The sequence below is a fragment of the Lactuca virosa genome, chromosome 9 (assembly GCF_052849685.1).
Source record: "Lactuca virosa cultivar CGN04683 chromosome 9, Lactuca_virosa_CGN04683_v6, whole genome shotgun sequence".
In the NCBI taxonomy this organism is placed as follows: Eukaryota; Viridiplantae; Streptophyta; class Magnoliopsida; order Asterales; family Asteraceae; genus Lactuca; species Lactuca virosa.
Window position 1 is genome coordinate 50113564 of NC_136434.1, and position 21359 is coordinate 50134922.

Sequence of the window (21359 nt, forward strand, 5' to 3'; positions counted from 1 at the left end):
AACATGAATCTCTATGGAAAGAGGACAAAAAATCATGAACAATAGCATATTCGTTTTTTTTCGATAAAAAACATGGGTTAATTTTTTTTAAATGAATGAGTTTTTGGTAAAGTGGATTTATGGTATTATCCGTTGTATGTGCGTACAATGTACAAATGTAAATCTATTTTTTGACCGTTGATCGCTTTAAATTTCGACAATCACAATTGGTTCTTAGATTTTTTTGTTAAAAAAATTTCAGAAAATTCTTTTAATTCTATAACACACGTGTACTATTCTCATTGGATGTTTTCATTTTCACAAAATATTTATATTTTTATAAAAACCTACTTATTTATATCTAATAATAATAATAATAATAATAATTAGATAAAAAAAAAGCCCAATTACTGTTAAAAAAATCAGCAAGTAGATACACTCATATTTATAACTAATAATAATAATAATAATAATAATTAGATAAAAAAAAAAGCCCAATTACTGTTAAAAAAATCAGCAAGTAGATACACTCATACACGCTCATGAAAAGGCGCGTTAGAGGGCCAACTAAATCCTTGATATAGATATAAATGGCGGGAGCTCAATCCTCCGTCAAAAATTTGCCCAATCATCCCTCCATATGACTGTTTATCTATCTGTATGCTGTTTTATTTTTTTGTGATTTTTTTTTATTTCTTTTGCTACAACATATAATATATAATATATAAAATAATATATAGTATCTTAAGGCAATCGATTTTCGTTCTGTCTAAACTAAAACCCTTAATTCAATCGCGAAATCGAGAATACTCTTTTCCCTAATCAACAGTGGTACTGGGTACTGCATTGATCGCTTAGATTTTGTCCAAGTCGCGCGCGATTCGTACTCTTATTGACTCGCTTAACTAGGGTTTTCGTGTTCGTGATCTTTTGTCCTGTTAAATTGTTCCAGTTTCTCAGTTTTTCTTTTTGATTCCCTTTTAGGGTTTCCTACTCAGAACAAAAAAACCAATTGGTGTTGCCGGTGCGTATAAGTTCGATTTTCGATGGAGGCGGCCGCTAGCGTCGCCGTAGCAGCGCGTGGTGTTTCCCTGACGATGCCATCTTCCCAGTCTCAGTCTTCTCGGAAAGAATGGCGTGTTGTTTCAGACCATCCAGTTCAAAACTCCGGCAACGACGTAAGTTCTTTTAACTGATGTTTTTCGTTTTTCGGATTTTTTCCCCTCACAATGTTAGGGTTTTAGTACATGAAATCTGTTTCTATTATCAGGATTTGGACCGTTCGAAGCTAGGGCAAGGCGACGAGACACTGTTATACGATGTATGATACTTGTTCGTTTGAGTTGGTGTTTTTACATTTTCTTTTATTCAAGTTAGGCTTAAAGGAGTGTGATTTGTGTGCATCAGGGAAGAGAATCTGTGAATGGGGGTCCCGATCATGAATTGCGTCTTGATGATATTGTGAAACAAAGAGAACAACTTCAACATTTAGAGATAAATCTCAAAGCTCGACTTATAGCCAGGTCAGAAGTAATGGGAATGCAGGAACGCTTTGATTCTCAGATCAAAGAGCACATTTCTGCAACTGTTAAACTTCAGGTTAGTAAGAATGTCTGATCCTATAATTTATGTTTCGCTATACAATTAATTGTCACTTACTGAAATGTGGGTGTATGAAGGAGCAACTACATGAAAGGGAAAAGGCTATAATGGAATTACAAAGGACTTTGGATGATAAAGATAAGGAACTTCATGCAATTAGATTGGACCATGAAGCGGTATGTGTTTCAAACTGTAAACTGTAAACCTTCATTTCCTTCTCTTAATATCTGTCATTGTTTAATATAATTACACTATTATCTAATGGTACAGGCATGGGCTAAAGAGGACCTCTTAAGAGAGCAAAACAAAGAACTGGCAACTTTCCGGTATTTCTTTAAAACATATGTGTTAGTGAATAGTGACAGTTTAGTTCCCAGTTTTATGTTTGATGAATGTAACATAAAGTTGGTAAATAATATTTTGTAGGAGAGAGCGTGATAATGCTGAAGCTGAAAGGGCTCAACATCTTCAAAAAATCCATGACTTACAAGAACATGTTCAAGAAAAAGAGTGCCAGTTCTTGGAATTACAGGAACAGGTACTCTACTCTGTATGTTTATGACTTACAAGAACATGTCCACTCTTTTCCTTTAGTCACACACATACTCTTGGATTGTATTGTTAGCATCTGCTTCCTGCTTTTTGCTTCTTTTCTTACACAGCTTTATTGCTTACCCTTGCCATTTCTTTCAGCATAGAGTTGCTCAAGAAACGATAATCTTTAAAGATGAGCAGATAAGAGAGGCACAAGCTTGGATTTCACGTGTTCAGGAGATGGATGCCTTGCAGTCAAATACAAACCACTCATTACAAGCTGAACTCAGAGAACGCACTGAACACTACAATCAACTTTGGGTTGGTTGCCAGAGACAGGTCGTTAATTTTAATTAGCTATAATTGCAAATTACATATTATTTATTCACATATTTTGGCATCAATAATAATATAGTATGATGTGTCAGTTTGCTGAGATGGAGAGGATTCATCTGCACACACTACAACAACTTGAAATTGAGTTGTCTGAGGCAAGAGAAAGAAATGGAACTATCTCAAATGGGCCCCTCACTACTCATGTAAAGGATGTATCTCATTTTGTGCATAACAATGGAAGCCAGCTGGAGGGTAGAGGAGGAAACAGCCCTGCTGGCGATTCTAGGGGTGTCCAAAATGGGGATGCAGAAGTTGTCTCTTCACAGGTAGATGTTGGTATCTATATGTATACAGAAAGTCATTTCATAAAATAATAATAATCTATTGCATGTCAGAATGAAAATCTTCCTGCTGTTCAAGTTGCTCCTCAGTCAATGCATGGAATGCCAGCTTTCTTTTCACCTGGACAGCTGGCACCTCTGCATCCATATATTCTGCACCATCAAGGGTTACCTCAAAATGTGAATTCACATCTTGTTCAGTCTCATGTTGGCCAGTTTCATTCTTTGCCCACTTGGCAGAATCAACAGGTGAACTAGAATATATATATATATATATATATATATATTCTAATTCGTGATTTCATAAGAGTTTCACTGTATACTTATTTGGTAAGTGTTTCACAGGCTATCTCAGAAAGTTTACAAATCCCAATTCATGAACAGTATTCTTCCCAAGATGATCAAAATTCATTGAGACAGTATGAAGCGGCTGTAAATGAGCAATCACAGCAGAGCTTGCAGCAAATATCGTCTCAGTTTCATGACACTTTAAGGTTGAGTGATTCTGACAATGGCAATTTACACCAGGTTAGCTTTATGTTACCAAATTTGTTTTTTTGCTATTTTATTTTCCCCCCCACTAAGATTAAGTGTTGACTTTTGAGTAACAGGGAAAGAATGCAAGTTTTCTGTCTAGTCATGGAACTGAAGCTCAAAGTCCAGCTACAGAACAGCAACAGCTTGGTTCTGCTGGTAGCATTGTATCTGAAATGATTCAGCCATTAAAGGTCAGTGAAGGCACAAGTGCCCCCACTGCTTCTGAAACAAAAATGGGTCTTTTCGATGAAGAAACTTTGTTGGCTTGTGTTGTTCGTACAATTCCACCTGCTCCTGGAGGAAGAATACAGATCAGCTCAACGGTTGGTAGCCCGTAACATAAGTTTTTTATTTTTATGCCTTCATTATCATTTTATATCAATAAAGTTGCAGGGAATAGCAATATAGTTTACTCTTGCTAATTTACTTTATATTTTATCCATAACAGGCTAATAATTAGCAACATACTTGGTTTTTTTTTTACCTATATATAGCAACGCAACGGCACTTTGCAACAAATATCGGCATTGTACTTTATTTATTAAATATTGCTATCATATGTAAAGAGATGCAAGTACATTGCTATTACATGTAAAAACTATAAGCTTTCTGCTTTTATGAGTAAGATATGGCCATTATTGGTTAAAGAAATTTAAGCTTGTTGCTATTATGGTATAGAAATGCTAGTGTATTGTTATTATGGGTAAAAATAAAAGCATATTGCTTATGTTGATGAAAAGAGTAAAGTTGGTTGGTATTTCTTATTTGAGTATTTGACAGTTGGCAGTTTGACTTTTACTGTTTTGACAGCTGTTGAGCAGACTGACAAAAATGCTTGCACCTCTTCGTTGGTCTGATTACGAGAACAGGCATGGAAAGTTGGTTGCCTTTCTGGGAAGTCATCCTGAAGTGAGTTCATGTTTCTGAATTCTGATTATATATATATATATATATATATATATATATATATATATATATATATATATTTGCTTGTGCGTGTGTAAATGAGTTGAATTAAACTTTTTTTTTTTCTTTGTGTTTCAGTTGTTTGTGATTGAAGGGGATTATATTCAGGTGAGGGAGGGTGCACAGGAAATCATTGCAGCTATGGTGGCTCATGCAAAAGTGCGTGCTGCTGCTGTTGCTGACTCAGCAACCTCTTCCAATCTGTCGCTGCTGTCTTCGGTTGCTGTCACTCCCATGGCAAGAACCCGATTGAAGAAGGCCCCAATGCCAGCTGTCACCTCCAATTATGGAAATGCTAATGGTGTTGGTGGCGTAAGACTTGTCACCAAACAGAATGATCAAATGAGACAAAACGGGAGGCCCACAGCTACAACTACTCCAAATTACAATGGGAAACAGCAGGGGGGCAGGTAGGTATAATACATTTACATTATTGTCTTTTCTTTGAGATAATTGTTTATTAACTTTTGTTTCTGTGACAGGAGTCGAGGAAGCTTCCAAGTGTAATGAAGGAAGATGGTTATAGAATTCCGGTTAGAACTGGAATTGGAATTATAATTTAAAATTTCTTCCTTTGTGTATCTACTATTTATGGTCTGTTGGTTATTTAAAAATGATTTCAATGGATTAAAATTCTACCCACACTCCCACTTGCACTCTTAAAACACTCTACTAAGAGTATCCACAATAGCAGCTTTTTTCATTTATAACTATGGAAACCCCCATAATATATAGTAAGAGACCGTGTTTGGTTTGCGGATTGCGACAATTGAAATTCAAGATTCCATTTTGTGACATGTTTGATTGTCATTGGTATGGTGTATGATGGGAATTCATTATCATTGGTTATTTGTTTATAAAAGTAATCTAATTACATACATAAACAACTTTCTACCACTCTAAAATCCAAACTTTCTCAAATTCCATTCAAACCCTCTCCAATTTCATCCAAACTTTCAAATTCAGTGAATTCATCTCTAGTTTGGATGATCATGTGCGTGCAACAATTATGTTGTGGAAATAAATCATCTTTTATCATCTTCACCCGATACTGAAAGTAGTAACATTCAACTTTTGTCGGCACTTGCTCAAACTGCACAAACACTTTAGGCTCTGCAAGTTGAAATGTGCGTTGCAATTCAAGAAATATTGTGAGGAGAGATCGTGAAGCTGCAAAATGGGTGTGATTTGAGATTACTTTGCTAAAAATGCAATCTTCGGTGACGAATATTTTCGAAAAAGGTTCCGGATGAGCAAACATTTGTTCATTTTTATTGTTGAAGACATGGAAAGAACATATCCATATTTTGAAACAATGTGGGTTGTAAGGTTTCAAATAAGTTCTAGTTCATTGCAAAAATAAACATCTGCAATATGGCAACTAGGATACAAGAATACGACAAATACGTTGGATGAGTACTTGAATATGTTAGAAATAACTTCACGTTAAAGTCTTTTTAACACTCCAATTATGGTATTATCAAACTATATGGAGATGGATTTTTGCACAATCCAACTCCAACGACATTCAACTTTTGTATAGTATACATGAAACCGGACATGGATTTTCTAGAATGCTTAATAGCATTGATTGCTCATATTAGAATTGGAGGCATTGTCAAATGGCATTCGAGGCCAATACATGAGAGGTGATCACAAGTACCCAACAATGATGCTTGAAGCGGTAGTGTCATAAGATTTATAATTGTTGCATGCATATTATGGTGTCGCTTGTTCGAACAATGACTTAAGCAACCCCTACCAATCGCCCATAATTAACTATAAATATCTTAGAAAAACACCAAAATGTTCATTTAATTTGAATGGAAAAAATACAAACGGCGTTCTACCTTGAAAATAGGATATACCCAAATTGGGCCACTTTTATGAAATAATTTCCACATATAGCTACCGAAAAACGGTTCAAGACGGCACAAAAATCAATAAGAAAGGGCATGGAACGGGATTTTGGCTTCTTTAAAAGTTGTTGGGGGGGGGGGGGGGGGGCATAACATGACTCCTTTGCACGAGCAATGTCCTCTAACAGAACCAGAGATATAATATATGCTGCTGAATGTGAGGCTATTGTTATATGTTCGATTCATGATACTGATGTTCCTATTGAGGTAGAAATAAATGAAGATATATTATCACGGGGAACATTTTGGTTTAAATTTCTCACAAAAAATACAAAAATTTCGAACCTGTTTATGTTTAACCTGAACTCGAAAAAAAATCATAAACAAGGTAAAAAAAAAATTGTGCTAACCCTAAACTTTTGTTCTGCCTCCACCACTGGTTTAGATTGAGCCCCAACACAATCAAAAGATTGCAATAATTACAGCATTCCCCTACCCCCCCCCCCCCTACACCCCAACACACACACACACATTATCTACATACAATAAGTGAGACACATACAAAGAACCAATCATGACACCACGGAAAAAATACAACAACTAACCTTTCCATCACCAAAATAAAAAAAGAGGGAGATAGAGGATCTCTTTGACACAACCTTCCTTGTAGAGGAAACTCCACCGAAGGACTACCATTGACCAAGACCGAGACCCTGAGTGGATAAAGACAACCACGAATTCAACCCATCTACATGGGGCCGAACCCCATGAATTGCAACACTAGTTCAAGAAAATCCCAAGAAACCGAATGATACGTCTTTTCAAAGTCGATCTTGAAAACCATTAGCTGTTTTCTTCACTTCTTATACAGAACTAGTGATAGTATTTGGAGTGAATGGCTTCAAAACCCTTTTTTTGCTATTTCCTTGTAACTTTTTTTTCTAGTTCTTTTGCTAGTTTCTTACAAAATTCAACTGTGCTAAAAAAAATCATGACTAATTTTATTTCCACCCATATTCGACATTGTAAATGAAATAGTTATTTTTGTTGTCATCAATAAATCTTTCTCACTCAAATTTCTTTGTCAAGATGGTGGAAGCATTTAAAAGACGAGAAGTGCCCAAATTAGAATCGCATATCCATCTTTTTTGCAACTTTAATTTCATTCATCTCGATAAATCATTTAATAATTGTTCTCGATATTTTCAGTGTTACATTCTCTACATGCAATAATTTGTTTGCACTTTTTGAAGTCTCCATGATTGACTTCTATGTCATGCATAGAAACTAACAATATTGCTAGGCATAAAAATCTCCACCACAGTAAAAGACTAAAAGTCCTTAAAGTCTCTACCGCAATAAAAGGCCTTATGACTGAAGCCAACATCATGGGATGAATTTAGGATCGATCAATTAAATTCATAGTCTTTGAAACGACAATTTATTACTATTATTATTATTATTATTATTATTATTATTATCGTAGATTCTTGCAACTACTTTACCCTTGTGGATGATCTAGACGACATTATTTTCAACCCCTAAATTTGGAAGATAAAATATTTTTAATTTGAGCTTATGTGGAAAAACAATAAAACTTGTAGCTATATTACACTCATTTTGGCTAATTTCACGGTAAAAATGACAATTTTGCATCACCATTGGCATTGCAAAACACAATTCCACAAGATGCAATACACAAGTCAAAAACCAAATTCTTAGTGAAGTCCCCAATTACACAATAACCCTATGTGAAACATATAGTTATTTTAGGGTGTTGCTCATCTTTATTAGACTGGAAGGAGTGGGAGGGAAGCTTCCCTCACTTTTGGTGGGCCTACCCCTCTTTCCCTCACCTAAAAGCCAAGGAATGGGTGGGAAGCCCTTCCCTCACTTTTTTTTTTTTTTATATTAAATAAAATAATTTTTTTTTGATTTATAATTTTTAAATTAATATCAAACATAAAATTTAATTAAAAATAAAAAGCATTTCATTAAGTAAAATAAAAATTACATTAACCCTAATATTTAAATAAGTAGAAAAAAAAACCGCAAAAAAAAAAAAAAAAATCAAACAACCTACAACATAGTAAAAATTATTAATTAATATCCTAATTTTATTTAAACCTAGATACGTCACTCGCAATCATCGTCTTCGTCATCGCTTTGATCGTCTGCATCATTCTCTCCAGCGTCACTCTCGTCGTCGGAATCTTCACTCTCGACGAACATATCAGAATCCTCGTCTGATTCGTCAAACAAATTATCGTGAGATAACTCATACGGGGCTGAATATGAGCCCTATAAATGTGCTCCACCAAATCAGCACCAAGGGCCTGATGAATGTCGCGATTGTGTACTTATCTTCTATTCACCCTATACTCTTGTGTACCAACGACTACTCTTTCGACATTTGGCAAAACTTCATTTTCGTTGTATCGGCATATCGCTCTTCCTTCGTCTTCAAGAATCATATTATGCAATATGATACATGCATACATTACGTGTTGTAACCTTTTCACCTCATATGACCTTGCCCCGACCGTTAGTACTTGCCAACGTCTCTTAAGTACACCAAATGCTCGCTCCACATTCTTCCTAGCTGACTCTTGCGCCTCTTTGAACTTTTTCATTTTCGGGTCGTTAGGACATGTAAACGATTTCACAAAAACAGACAAGGGAGGATATATACCGTCAGTAAGATAGTATCCACGCTTATATGCTACCCCATTTGCTTGAAAAGGTACATCGTGTGACTTTCCAAGGTAGATATCGTTGAATACAGGCAACTGGTCTAGCACGTTGATGTCATTGTTTGCACCAACTGGACCAAAGAATGCATGCCATATCCAAAGATCATGTGATGCGATAGCCTCTAGAATGATCGTCGGCTCTTTGTGGTCGCCTCTCATGTACTGACCACGCCATGCGTTGGGGCATAATGACCAACTCCAATGCATGCAATCGATACTACCTAGCATTCCAGGGAATCCATGTTTGCCTTCATGCACCGTATACAATTGGTGGATATCGTTGATAGTTGGTTTGCGCAAATATCGTTGCCTATAAACCAAACAGATCGCTTTGCAGAACTTGTACACAGACTCCCGCACGGTACGCTCTGACATCCTAAAATACTCGTCCCATTTGTCTGCGCCCATGCCGTATGCTAGCTGACGAATTGAAGCCGTGCATTTTTGAATGGGAGAGAAACCTTTTTTTCCCCTTGCATCCATTTTCCATTGGAAATATGGAAAGCGGCCTTCCAAATCGCCAACAATACGTAAGAATAGTTCCTTCCTCATCCGGAACCGACATCGAAACTTTACAGCGTAGACGGCGTCATCTACAAAATAATCTTCTATAAGGCGATCGTGTCCGGCTTCGTGATTTCTACGTAACGGCGGCTTTCTTAGGTTAGGTCGTGCATGTGATGTTTCACCTAGTCGGTTTTGATAGTATGCAACCGTTTTCGCCATTACGGAACCGATAAACTTAGCCTCCTCTACCGCCGTCGAATCGGATGATGAAGATGATGACATTTTGAGTAATATTTTTTAGAGAGAAATATAGATTATGGGTTAAAAAAAATGATAAAATGTTTGAGTATTTATAGGTTAAGAAAAGGGAAGGAAAAAAGAAATATATATATATATATATATATATATATATATATATATATATATATATATAACGGCTATATAGCCGTTTGGAGTAAAAAAGAAAAAAAAAAACGCGTCACCCAATGGTTAGAAGAGAGAGAGAGAGCGGGACTCTCTCCCCAGCCTCTTCCCGCCGTTCCTTTCCCGCACCCACGGTGCGGTGTGCTTAAGTGCAGGAACCGATCCCGCGGTTTCTCCGCAGTCCACTCCGTCCGGCCTTAAAAGTCAACCTATAGGTAATTATTTTTAATCATCTTTTTCAGAAAACAATACAATTTCAACCAATAAAAATACCTTAAAAACTATATAGGGTGTCTAAATGATAAATGAGGTGTCTCTTTAGCCTATCCCTTATTTTAAGAAATTTGAAAAAATATGGCTATTTTGTGACAAACCTTATGCCAATATGGGTACATTTGTCTTCATCTCTTAATTTAAACTCTTCAACTTCCATTTAACTACTTTAAGATGATGTAAGTATCAACTCTTTTATGTCTAAACTCAAGCTATCCTAACCCTTCAAACGTATTCCATTCCTTTCAAAAACATTCTACACAAACCAAATAATATACCTCCAAGATATGAGAGATTGTTGAAGCATGAATGCATTATCCTTGATAAAAATACATTTCTTAGAACATGGTGAAATCAGTTCTCTCAACACCTTATTGGGCAGCTACAATACAAAACCCACAAAGCAGACCACTTTTCCAGACAACAAACACGAAAAGATACTGGATTTGGTTTTTTTCCTATCTATATATAATTTAAGGATAAATTCATGAATCCCTATTACCTTCAGATCCATCTTGCTTGCTTCCTTGTCCATTTATCAAATCACCACCACCACCACCATGGTTCATAACTTGATGCATCCCAAACAAACCACCCTGACCACCACCACCAGGCCTCAGACCCATCTGTGCCTGAAGCTGCTGCTGCTGCTGTTGCTGAAACTGTAACAATTGTTGTTGCTGCTCTGGGGTCCGAAGTGAATTCAACTGAAATGGCAGTTTCTGACCACCACCACCACCACCAATAGGAAGCTGAGGAGGAGCTACGGGTTGAGGTTGCTGCATTAAATTATTAGGCTGCTGAGGCATGAAACCTGGTGGCAAGCTTGGATTCCCCTGAGAATGATTTGGTATTTGTGGTGTTGGCGTTGGTGTTGGTGGAGGTGGGTGAGTATCAGCAATGGCAGCTAAGTACATTAAGTTCTTTTGGAGTACTGCTTGATACCTAAATTAGTTAAATTTCTCAAAAAGGTTACATTTTTACATGATCAATATATGAATAAATGCTGTAATCAACTTACTGAGCACATTCCTGGAACTTTCCAAGGTTTTGATTTTCCATTATAGCCATGATCAGGTTCTTGTTGTCCTCAAGGCACTGCAATCGGATCAACACAATCAATTGATGTATTTTCTACTACTTATTCCGTTCTTTCCCCAATTCCTTCCTATCAAATACTATGTAGCGATTAACATGGTATGTCACGATTGCAAGTATTAGGGCAAAGAATCTGTAGTTGTTATGAAAGACGTTCTTTTGTTAACAATCGTCCAACAGAACACATCAAAACTACTTAATGAAATCGTTAATGGCGATGATCTGTTAAATACAAGAAGACACCCATAACATAACATATACACTCTAAATCGACGCATTGGTGTAAATTTGCGGCTAATATGATCAAATGAAGAGCAAAAAGAGTTATGTAAGATCTGAAAGTTTAGGAACAAACTGGGAAAAGTATTCATCGATTAATGGGGCAAACTAAAGGTTAAAACTATTTGAAAGATTATAATAGAGAAAATCAATCGGAACACTAAGAAACCTTTTGAATCTGCTCGGTGGTGATGGCATTGGGGGAGAGCTTCGACGCCGGAGGGGGCGGCTGCTGCATTTTGTAGCGGGAGATTTATTTTAATCTGTAGAGGAGCTGAACCCTAAACCCTGCGAGAAACCAAAAGGCAAAAACAATGAAATTGAAAGGCAAAAAAAGGGAGACGAATGAATTTGAGGGGCAGAAGGAGACAAACCGAGAATTTGTTTGTCTGCATATGCCGCCGACTACGACTCAAAACTCAAAACTCAAAACCGTTGCGTGTCGTAAACGGTGTTTTGCAGAACCGAGAAAATGGATTGTGATGGTCCAAACGTGTTCGAATTTATACACGGGTCGGCTATAAACACATTTTATAATACATTTTATCTTTCCATTTATACACCCTTTATATATCATCCATAAAAATGGGTCATGTTTAGGTTTCTTTTGATTTATTGGGTTTTTTAACTCAAAAAAAATATAAATTGCAAAAATAGTCCCTGTGGTATGTAATTTTTTTGGGTTTTAGTCCAAGCCATGATTTTTTTTGGATTGGTGATCCTTTTGAGATAGTTTGCTTGTGATTTTGATCATTCGGCAAACTGAAAAGACTAAGGGTGTGTTTGATAACTTGTTGACCGGGTCTGGTCAGCATTATTTTCTGATTGGGTCCAGTTTGTTTGATAGATCACTATTTTGTCTGACCCGGTCCACAAATAATGGCTCACGCTATTGATTCGGTCCTTGGAAAAATATAGTCTGACCGAGACCAAAGATTTCTTTTACCTCCTTTACCCTTCTCCTTATTGACAACGTTTTCTCCCTACATAATCTCACCTCGATCATTCAACATCTCCTCCCACCTAGATCCTCTGTTTTCTTTGTTGTCGTCGTCCAAACTTGCGTCGCCGTCCACCGCTTTCCAACGACGCCCAACTCCGATGGAACCCCTTCCTCAGCTAGACGTCGTGTACACTTCTCTTCTCCATCTCCCTCCATTCCAACGACTTCCTCCGCCACTATGTCTTTGAGCGCTACCACACAAGCGATTATCTCCGGCCACCAAACATGAGCGCCGCCACCTAACGCCTTCTTTCTCCAGCCGGTAAGCTCCTATTCTCCATATGTGAAATCAATTTTCTTTCTTCTCTGAAATCATCTTATCTTTTATTAAAAATTAAATATTGCAGCCGGATGATTTTCGTTTATTAGTTTTGTGTTTTTGCACAAATCAATTTGGCTTGAGATGGTTATTTAGGGCTAGGGTTTGTGTTTTGTGTAGTGCGAATTTCCATATCTCCAGTTGGATGCTTTGTGCTCTTATTGGTTTTTATGCTAATTAACATATGTATTCTATAATTCTCTTTATAATGAATATTTTCTGATTGATGAAGTTCTTTGGATGTGTAGACTCAAGAAGACGCAATGATGAAACTCCTTTTTAGTTGTTGATGATTTGCGTTTTTGTAGTTAGCTCTATTATACGTATAATTAATTGGTATATTAAAGATAGGAGCATATTGAAGGTTAGCAAACACTTGGGAATATTGGCAAAACAGTATATTGAGAATATAGGCAAAACAACATGTTGAGACGAGATTTAAGATTTAAGCATTTTTGGTGTTTTTGTATTGTGATTTCTGGCTATTTTTTATTTATTATAAATGATTTATGGATGATAGATGGGTTTTGATGTGCTTGGTGGGAGTGATGATTTTATTTATTATAAATGAAGTATTAATGTGAGATTAACAAATTGTTTACTTGATTTCTTTTTTCTTATAAGAAAATTTTGTTTTCTATTTTCTTATTAAGGCATTGTTCATTGAATAATCTACCCAATTATAGGATTGTTTTATTAAAGTATCAAAGTTCATTGTCTTTTCTAGAACCAAGAATAAAATTCATTGTTATTTTTAGAGTTATATGAAGTTTTCCATCAATGGGTAATATGGTCATTTGTCATCAATAATTACAGTCAGTCAGAGATATAATCAAACAACATGGTTTCAGTCAGATATGGACTCGGTCAGAAGTTCTAACTCAGTTAGCACTAACTCAGCCAGAACTAACTCAGCCAGCAGCTATCAAACGACCCCTAAATTGTCATTATTATATTTATTTTCCATTTTTTTCCCTATAAGTAGATTTTAATATGTTTTGATTTTTGACTTTTCAAAATTTTTTATTTTTATAAAAGACAAATTTCCCTTAAAACATATATAAACTAAAATAAACATTTAAAAAAAACTTATTGATTTATTGATTTTTTCTACTACAAAAATAATCAAACACTTTTTAATTTTTTTTTTCTTATTTTCTTAATTCAATAAGTTCTTTCATGCGAAAAGTCATTTTGAAGTTCGAAATGAAATATTAAACACCCTCTTGGAAAATGAAACTTAAATGTTTTTATTCTTTTAATCAAATTAACGTTTTCATTCCTTTTGTCTACAATATTTTTGAAGTTCAAAATGAAATTCCAAACATCTTCTTGAAAAATAAAATTGAAATGCTTTTATTCTTTTAATCAAATTCATGTTTTCAATTCATGTTTTATGTATATTTGTCTATCATCATTTTTTTTTTAATTTTATACTTTTTTCAGATTTTAAATTTTATTATAAGTTTAGTACGAAAACTAAATTTTGTTACGAATTCATTCCAAATATAATTTAATTTATTTTTTAAAATGTTTGTATTAAATTGTAAATAAACTTATTTTATTTTTAAAATGTAAGCAACTTATGTTTTCTGTATTATACAAATACCCATCTTTTCAATTTTATAGCTTTGACCTATATTTTAAATTTTGTTACGAATTTGATGCAAACATTATATTTTATGACGAAGTAATCCGAATATTAAATTCTGTTACGAATTCATTCCAAATTTAATTTAATTTTAATTTTTAAATGTTTTTATTAAATTATTAGTAAACATATTTTATTTTATTTTTAAAATAATCAACTCTGTATAATACAATAAGAACAAAACACCTATCTTTCTAATTTTATAATTAACTAAACTGCACAAATGGTTCCTGTGATATGTCGAAAAATGCCACTTTGGTCCAAAAAGATTTGGACTAGCACCGGTGGTCTAAAACTTTCATTTTGTTGCGTCTTTGGTCCAATCTGTTCTGATTATTTTCAAAATGACGGATTTGCCCCTGTTAATATGATTTTCTCTTTTTTCTTATTTCTTATTCTGATTTTCTGATTTAAAAAAAAAAACAAGAAAATAAAAATAAAAATAAATCTCTCTCTCTCTCTCTCTCTAAAAAAATAAAAATAAAAATAAATCTCTCTCTCTCTCTCTCTCTCTCTCTCTCTTTCTCTCTCTCTCCATCATTGAGTTAGTGTAGAGGATTGCTTTTGGTATGACAAGAAATTGCATAAATTATAGAGTGAAAGAGAACATATTCTTATTTGTTGTTCTTGGACTAATACCCACGATCACCTTAAATCCACACACTTCTACCATTGTTAGAACAAACATCACCAACCTCCACCTTTTACCTTAGACCGTGACTAGCAGCCACCAATGACCACCCATAGCCACCACCGAACTGCTGCTAAGGAGTTCCGACAACCAGCCACCGATAGTGAGGCCACCAGAAAACTACCAGGGACCACCGTAACATCACCGCTGCCACCACCCATCTTGACACCACCACCATTTTCTGCCATTGGTAAGCCACTACCACTCTCTATCTCTCTCTTCATGTTCTTGCATCGAGCCCCACTATCGATTACAACAGATATGTGGCTCGATTTTCAGATCTATTGATCGGTTTTTCAGATCTATTTAGATCATTGGTTGAAGTTTGATCGATTTTTCAGATCTATTCAGCGCCACCCCATTCTCGGTTCGTCCTCGTTGCTACCCTTGTTGCCTCCTGTTTTGCTTTCCTTTCGGCGAGAACGAAGAGAAAGGAAGGGAGTTGGGTTGGGTTTGATCGGTAAAGGAAGTGGGGGAGTAGAGGGTGGTGGGCAGCTGCGGTGGTGACGTGGTGGAGCAAGGTGGTCCTCGATGGTGTTGGGGTATTTCTTGGTGTCGCCGGTGGTTAGGGAATGAAGCAGCAACGAGGGGAAGAAAAGAAAATGAGAGAGAGAAAAGGAAGTGGTCGTTTATGGGGAAGAAGAGAGAGAGAGAGAGAGAGAGAGAGAGAGAGAGAGAGAGAGAGATTTGTCTTTTCTTTTAAATTCTTTTTATTTTTTTAACCAGTAAAATATTTAAATAAATAAATAAAATTGAAAAAGTAAAAGGTAAGGGTAAAATCTTCATTATAAAAAAGTTTGGACCTCTGGTGCTAGTCCAAACTTTTTTGGATCAATGTGGCAATTTCCAGCTAACCACAGGGACCATTTGTGCAGTTTTGTCTCTATAGTTTTCTCTCTCTCTCTCTCTCTCTCTCTCTCTATATATATATATATATATATATATATATATATATATATATATATATATATATACATATTATACAAACCTTACTATTTCTAAAAATAAATTTAAGACGTTCAAGACTTTAAGCTGAATGTACAATAAAGCCATGCATATCTTTACCTCTCTCACTCATCGGTTTCCTAATTATCTACTTTTGTTCTCTTTGACCTGACTTTTTCTCTGCTTAATCGTGATGACCAATTCAAAGCATAAATCAAGGAACTATAGTTACATTCTCTCTCATCTTTTCTCTCCAAAATCGAACGCTCCACCCTCCTTCATCTCCTTGATCTGTTAACAACCACCACATCATCTTCCGCCGTAATGATGACACCCAATATATGTCCCTTCATTTTGAATTTGAAAGCCAAATATGTTCACAGCAGCTGCCATCGACGACCATTCCACCGTCCTCTGCTGCCATCGGTGATGCTGTTCCCCAATTTTTTTGCTTTGTGGGTTTTCCTCGGTTCAAGTGTCTTTGTCTCCTCGTAACACTAACATCACTCTACATCGTTCATGGTTTTGTTGTTGGACATGAAGGTGAATCAAGGAATTGGAGATGGAAGGGAATCGCATCAGATCATAGCTCGATTTTGCATCTTCCGGTTTTATTTCATGCCCTAATTGTCGCTCTGTAGGTCGATTATGGAAGATGTAGTTCTTATTTTGAAGTTTCTGATTTTTGCCAATGTACGTTCAAATTGGAGTAGCGGACGTCGATTTCGGTCACTACCGTTGTCTTCCACTTTTCTTTAAGCAAGGGTGATAGGGAAATCAGTGACACCGACTTCGGTCATTTCATTAAGCTATTGATTCGATGACGGATTGGTTCTAAGACATCGTTGTCTGGTATCCATTTCTTTTCTCTCTGTTAGTGTTAGTACTTAGTAAAGTTAATATTGTTTTGGTTAACTGCTGTCACATTTCAATTGCTCACCATAAACCGCTAATGGAGGAGAAATTCATTTTGTTGCTACTGGAGTTGTACCTCACTAATATTTCTATGCTTGCAGTATTGAATCAGGTCATTTCATTGCTTAATCCATTTTATCACAAGGATTTATTTCACTGGAATAAGTCAAAGGAGGATTTGATGGCATCAAGGTATATATATTTGTCTTGCATCTTAAAGTTGTTCAAAACATAGCTAATTTGAAGTCAAACGCACCTCCAAGTTCATGGCCCACGACGAACTAAATTAGTGCAATATCGGCGATCGACTAAGCATCCCTTATTTGTTATGTAAAATTCTTTTTTTTTCTGCGAACGGCGCCTTCTGTAATCCAAGTCCTCTTTGTTAGCTATTCGAAAAAAAATGTCATTCCAATCACTTATTCACTTTTACCCTGTTGCTCAGAATTGATCAGATATGGACTTCCCTGTTCATAAAAGCTAAAGACTAAAGGTTCAGTATCAGTCCAACACCACTCTCATCCTTACCGGTAACCCGTGGATCACCTTAAATTGCTTATACATACAGTTCTTGCTTCATATAGTGATATCTGATGAGAATTTCACAAGTAATGTATATAAGTTTTGTTGTATTGTAAAAACCTTGCATTAGTTAACAAATAATTGAAACTTAAATCCGTAGTTATTATGTTTTTGTTCAAAAAAAACATACAAACTTCATCTATCAGATACTTTTGCATAAAGACATCCCAATTTACATATCCATATCTACCTATTACATTTCAATAATTCTTCTGATTGTTTCCATGGCAAACCAACATAAATTAGGGCACTTAACTGGTAGGGTTTGATTTCAAGCTGAATTTGTCGGAATCTGTTATCTAGCGTCATTGAGTGCACGCCATGTATTTGATGAAATTCCAATGATGATTTTTAAATACCATTAGCAAATTTTAAGACTGGCGTGTGAAAATTTCAATAATACTTTTTTGGACCTCTAATTAGGAAACAAATGGCCTTATATGGTTACTGTACAAGATTAGATGGGTTTTTATCAAGGCAACGTTGAAAGAAAGGCAAGAATTCAAGTAGATGAGTTCAGGTGACCCCTCTAACAGTCACCAAATCAATAATACGTTAAGTTGCATCTGTTCTATGAAGGTGATTCAAATATCCAATGAATTTTCTATCTACTTCCTGAATTTTGCCTCTACATACATTGTTGTGTTATTGTTTCTTATACATTAAACAAATTTATCGATTTTAGAGCTGATGAAGAGTTTATTTGTCGATCAGAAACTTGATTCCAAGTATTCATTTTCTAAAGTATGATTTTGTTTTCATTTTTGAACTAAATTAGGTTTTTAGTTGAACTGACTGGCCTTTGGGCAGGTGAATTATTTCTTGGATCAGCCTGAATGATTCTATTACATATATTTTTTTACTCTTTTGATTTATTATTCAAAGTTTCCCCTCAATCCAGCTTTTACCCATCTCGAACCGTCACCATCGTTAGAAGACCATAGCATCAAAGGTCGCCTTCTTTTATGACACCATCTTCCACCCCTGCTACAACCGCATCACCAACATCGTACATTATAGGTTCGTCTCTCTCTCTCTCTCTCTCTCTCTCTCTCTCTCTAAACCACTTTACAACCACCACCACTCAGATTTATTTGAAAACCCTAGAAAGTGTTTCAATTAACGGTAAGAGTGCATCATACTCCCATTACAATTGCATGCTCCTTTTGAGTTATTTGTTGTGTGGATTTATATAGGTATCTCTAAGTATATGTGTATGTACCTATGTGTCTATTTGTGTTTGTATCTTTGTATCTATCCATCCATGTGTGTATTCGTGTGTACAACACTTGATGTGAAAAACAAGCTCTTAATTTGCATTTTTTATCAGATGCTGAAAAAAATGAGATCTTGGAAGCGAATTTGAGAGGGTTGGAAACGGTGCCCTTGGCTTGATTGATATCTTTAATGTTAGAATGGCTTTCTAATACCTTTTCAAGTTTACGCTTTCAGGAAATGCTTGGATCATCACCGTTTATCAAAAAAATCCGTCCTTTTGACATAACCATGGGTGGTAATGGCAATTTTTGTGGTTTTATGAAGTACTTGACACCTACAGGTAATGTATACCAACGTAATACATTGTAATTAAGTGTTTACAAGTAATTTTAAATAAAAAATTTCCTAAACTCTGTAGTTTTCTTCATACAACATGTTTCAGACCAGCACCTATTATGATTTGAACATGCCCCTGGTCTTGATTGAGATTGGCAAATCGAAGTATACAAGCAATAGGTATGAAAACGAATTAATTTGATGTTTTTCTCTTTATAAAATTTAGTTAATAGTAATTAATTTCTAATGCCAAATGGACCACACCTTACCATGGAAGCAGCAGGGGGTAGGATGAGGTAGCTATTTTTCTGCATCTTTTGAACCAAATGAGGTTGAATACTTTTCTAGAGCAGGTATGTATCAAAAAATGACTTTATTGGCTTTATGTGTTCTCATATCAGTTAAACTATTGCCTAATTGCATTTGTACCCAGTCACGTCATGATGTCTAAGTGCATATTCTGAGGTAAACAACATTGCCCTCTCTCTTTCTGTTTTTTATAATCACAGATACATATGAGATGTTATTTTTTTTGTAAATATTAAGATGGTTTAATGGCTTTCTTATCTTATGTTTTTTGAAAAGTTTTGAATGTACTTTCTTTGGTTTGTATAGAACAAGCCCAAGAAGGTAATCTTACTATGTTTTTGCTCAACATAAATTCATTTGTGTACTTTCAGGAAAAGCTACACAGAAGCAAAACATGAGGTTTGTCGTTACCCCACCCCTAATACATACATATCAAGTATACCGTTTCAGGGGCAAATCTGTCCAAAAATTTTGTGATGCCTCTATTAATTGCATGGTGCATCTTTAATTTGGATTAGTCAAATATGTTCACGATTGATGGTTTTATTGATCATTTTATTTTATTTTTGTCATTTCTTCAAAGTAAATTCTTTGTTACTTTGAGAATGCATTTCCTGCATCTATAGTAATGATTATGTGATAAATCTCATAAATTTGCCAATATGGTTTTATAGGAGCTTGGACAGGAGAGAGCATACATTAGTGACACAGTTTTTAATGCATCTTCAATGTTTAGGGGCAAATCTATCCAAATTCCAAAACATTGGTGATATGCATATAATAAGAGCATGTATGAAGTGTTCTGTTTATACAACAATGTTTAGCATTTTATTGCCACTTCATACTATAACAATTTACTCATTTTCGTTTAAATTTTACTTACCAAATATAAATATTCAACTTGCTTCAAACTTGGATCAATTTAATAGAACTTCCACTGCCTATGAATTTCATATTGAGTAATTTACAAAATGGTCCCTGTGATTTACGATATCTACATTTTAGTTTAAAACTAAAACCTTTTCTAAATTTGATCCTTCTTCTAGGTTTCATATCGTTTTGTTGTTAGGGACTTCTCTTACCAATAGCTTTTTTAAATATAAAATACAACAAATGCTATAAAACGCATACTAAAACGTAATAATTAAAAAAAATACTTATATAGCAATATATAAATAAACTCAAGACAATTAAGAAATCAAATATAAATAAATAAAAATGATATTTTATTTTTTAATAACGACCATGTTATCCATAAAAATATTATTTGTTAGTGTGTTTATTATATTTTGAATTCATGAACAAACATTTTTGTTTAAAAGTGTTCAATTTATCATTTAGGAACCAGTTTCTAAAGTATAATCATGAAGTGCGCTACAAGCTGATAAACGACTTCTACATCTATAATAATGGAAATTAAAAAAATAAACAAACAAATATTTCTTCCATGTTTTCTATTTTTTTTCTAATTCATTATCGGTAATCATTTCGAGTGGTTTTCTAAAAAAAAAAATATGTGATTTACGATATCTATTTTTATGGAAATGAGTTTCCAAATAATAAAACAAATCCAAACAGAAGAGAAAATACTTTCTTATTCGACTATGTTTTGCGATAACAATCGATAAAGCTTAGGAACAAACAATTTCAAACGTAGGTATGTATCTACCAGAATCAGTATTCTCACACGGACAACTTTATGTAGCATTTTCCAAAGAAACATTACGTGACAATACAAGGTATTAGTGAATCATGAAAAAAAGTTCAATCATAACGAAGTCTATATAACTCAAATGTAGTGTAAAAAGAAGTATTGCGTGATTAATATTGTACAATCAACAATTAGTAATTATATTTACATTGTTTTGAGTTTATTTTTAAGTTAGTATAATCTGATGATTAA

The 21359-nt window shown here is 34.9% G+C and overlaps 2 protein-coding genes and 1 long non-coding RNA gene across 11 annotated transcripts; 2 read left to right on the top strand and 1 right to left on the bottom strand.

Annotated features, from left to right (window-relative positions):
- Window positions 1-596: 596 nt before the first annotated feature.
- On the top strand, window positions 597-5064 carry LOC145137248 (uncharacterized). Of its 2 annotated transcripts, none has more exons than XM_079071392.1 (15): window positions 597-637; window positions 964-1157; window positions 1250-1300; window positions 1387-1578; window positions 1659-1757; window positions 1852-1907; window positions 2008-2119; window positions 2275-2454; window positions 2544-2777; window positions 2847-3041; window positions 3138-3320; window positions 3404-3652; window positions 4140-4238; window positions 4374-4705; window positions 4778-5064. In XM_079071392.1, the coding sequence occupies exons 2-15, from the start codon at window positions 1026-1028 to the stop codon at window positions 4800-4802; spliced, it is 2139 nt and encodes a 712-aa protein (XP_078927518.1). In that variant the 5' UTR covers window positions 597-637; window positions 964-1025; the 3' UTR covers window positions 4803-5064. The 2 variants fall into 2 exon arrangements, with proteins under 2 accessions (XP_078927518.1, XP_078927519.1); XM_079071393.1 differs by lacking the exon at window positions 597-637 and adding an exon at window positions 799-817.
- A 5341-nt stretch (window positions 5065-10405) lies between these two features.
- Window positions 10406-11984, bottom strand: LOC145135522 (GRF1-interacting factor 3-like). Its single transcript, XM_079069785.1, has 4 exons — window positions 11862-11984; window positions 11657-11775; window positions 11132-11208; window positions 10406-11055 (listed from the first exon to the last, which is right to left on the bottom strand). The coding sequence occupies exons 2-4, from the start codon at window positions 11723-11725 to the stop codon at window positions 10596-10598; spliced, it is 606 nt and encodes a 201-aa protein (XP_078925911.1). The 5' UTR covers window positions 11726-11775; window positions 11862-11984; the 3' UTR covers window positions 10406-10595.
- Window positions 11985-12104: 120 nt separating this feature from the next.
- LOC145137371 (uncharacterized) lies at window positions 12105-20367 on the top strand. Of its 8 annotated transcripts, XR_013721008.1 has the most exons (8): window positions 12105-12752; window positions 17113-17541; window positions 18017-18172; window positions 18495-18613; window positions 18924-18963; window positions 19046-19151; window positions 19254-19327; window positions 19428-20367. It is a non-coding gene; the product is annotated as an uncharacterized LOC145137371 (long non-coding RNA). The 8 variants fall into 8 exon arrangements; XR_013721006.1 differs by lacking the exon at window positions 18924-18963 and having other exon boundaries at window positions 12106-12752; window positions 17113-17504; XR_013721007.1 differs by lacking the exon at window positions 18924-18963 and having other exon boundaries at window positions 12110-12752; window positions 17113-17203.
- Window positions 20368-21359: the final 992 nt, after the last annotated feature.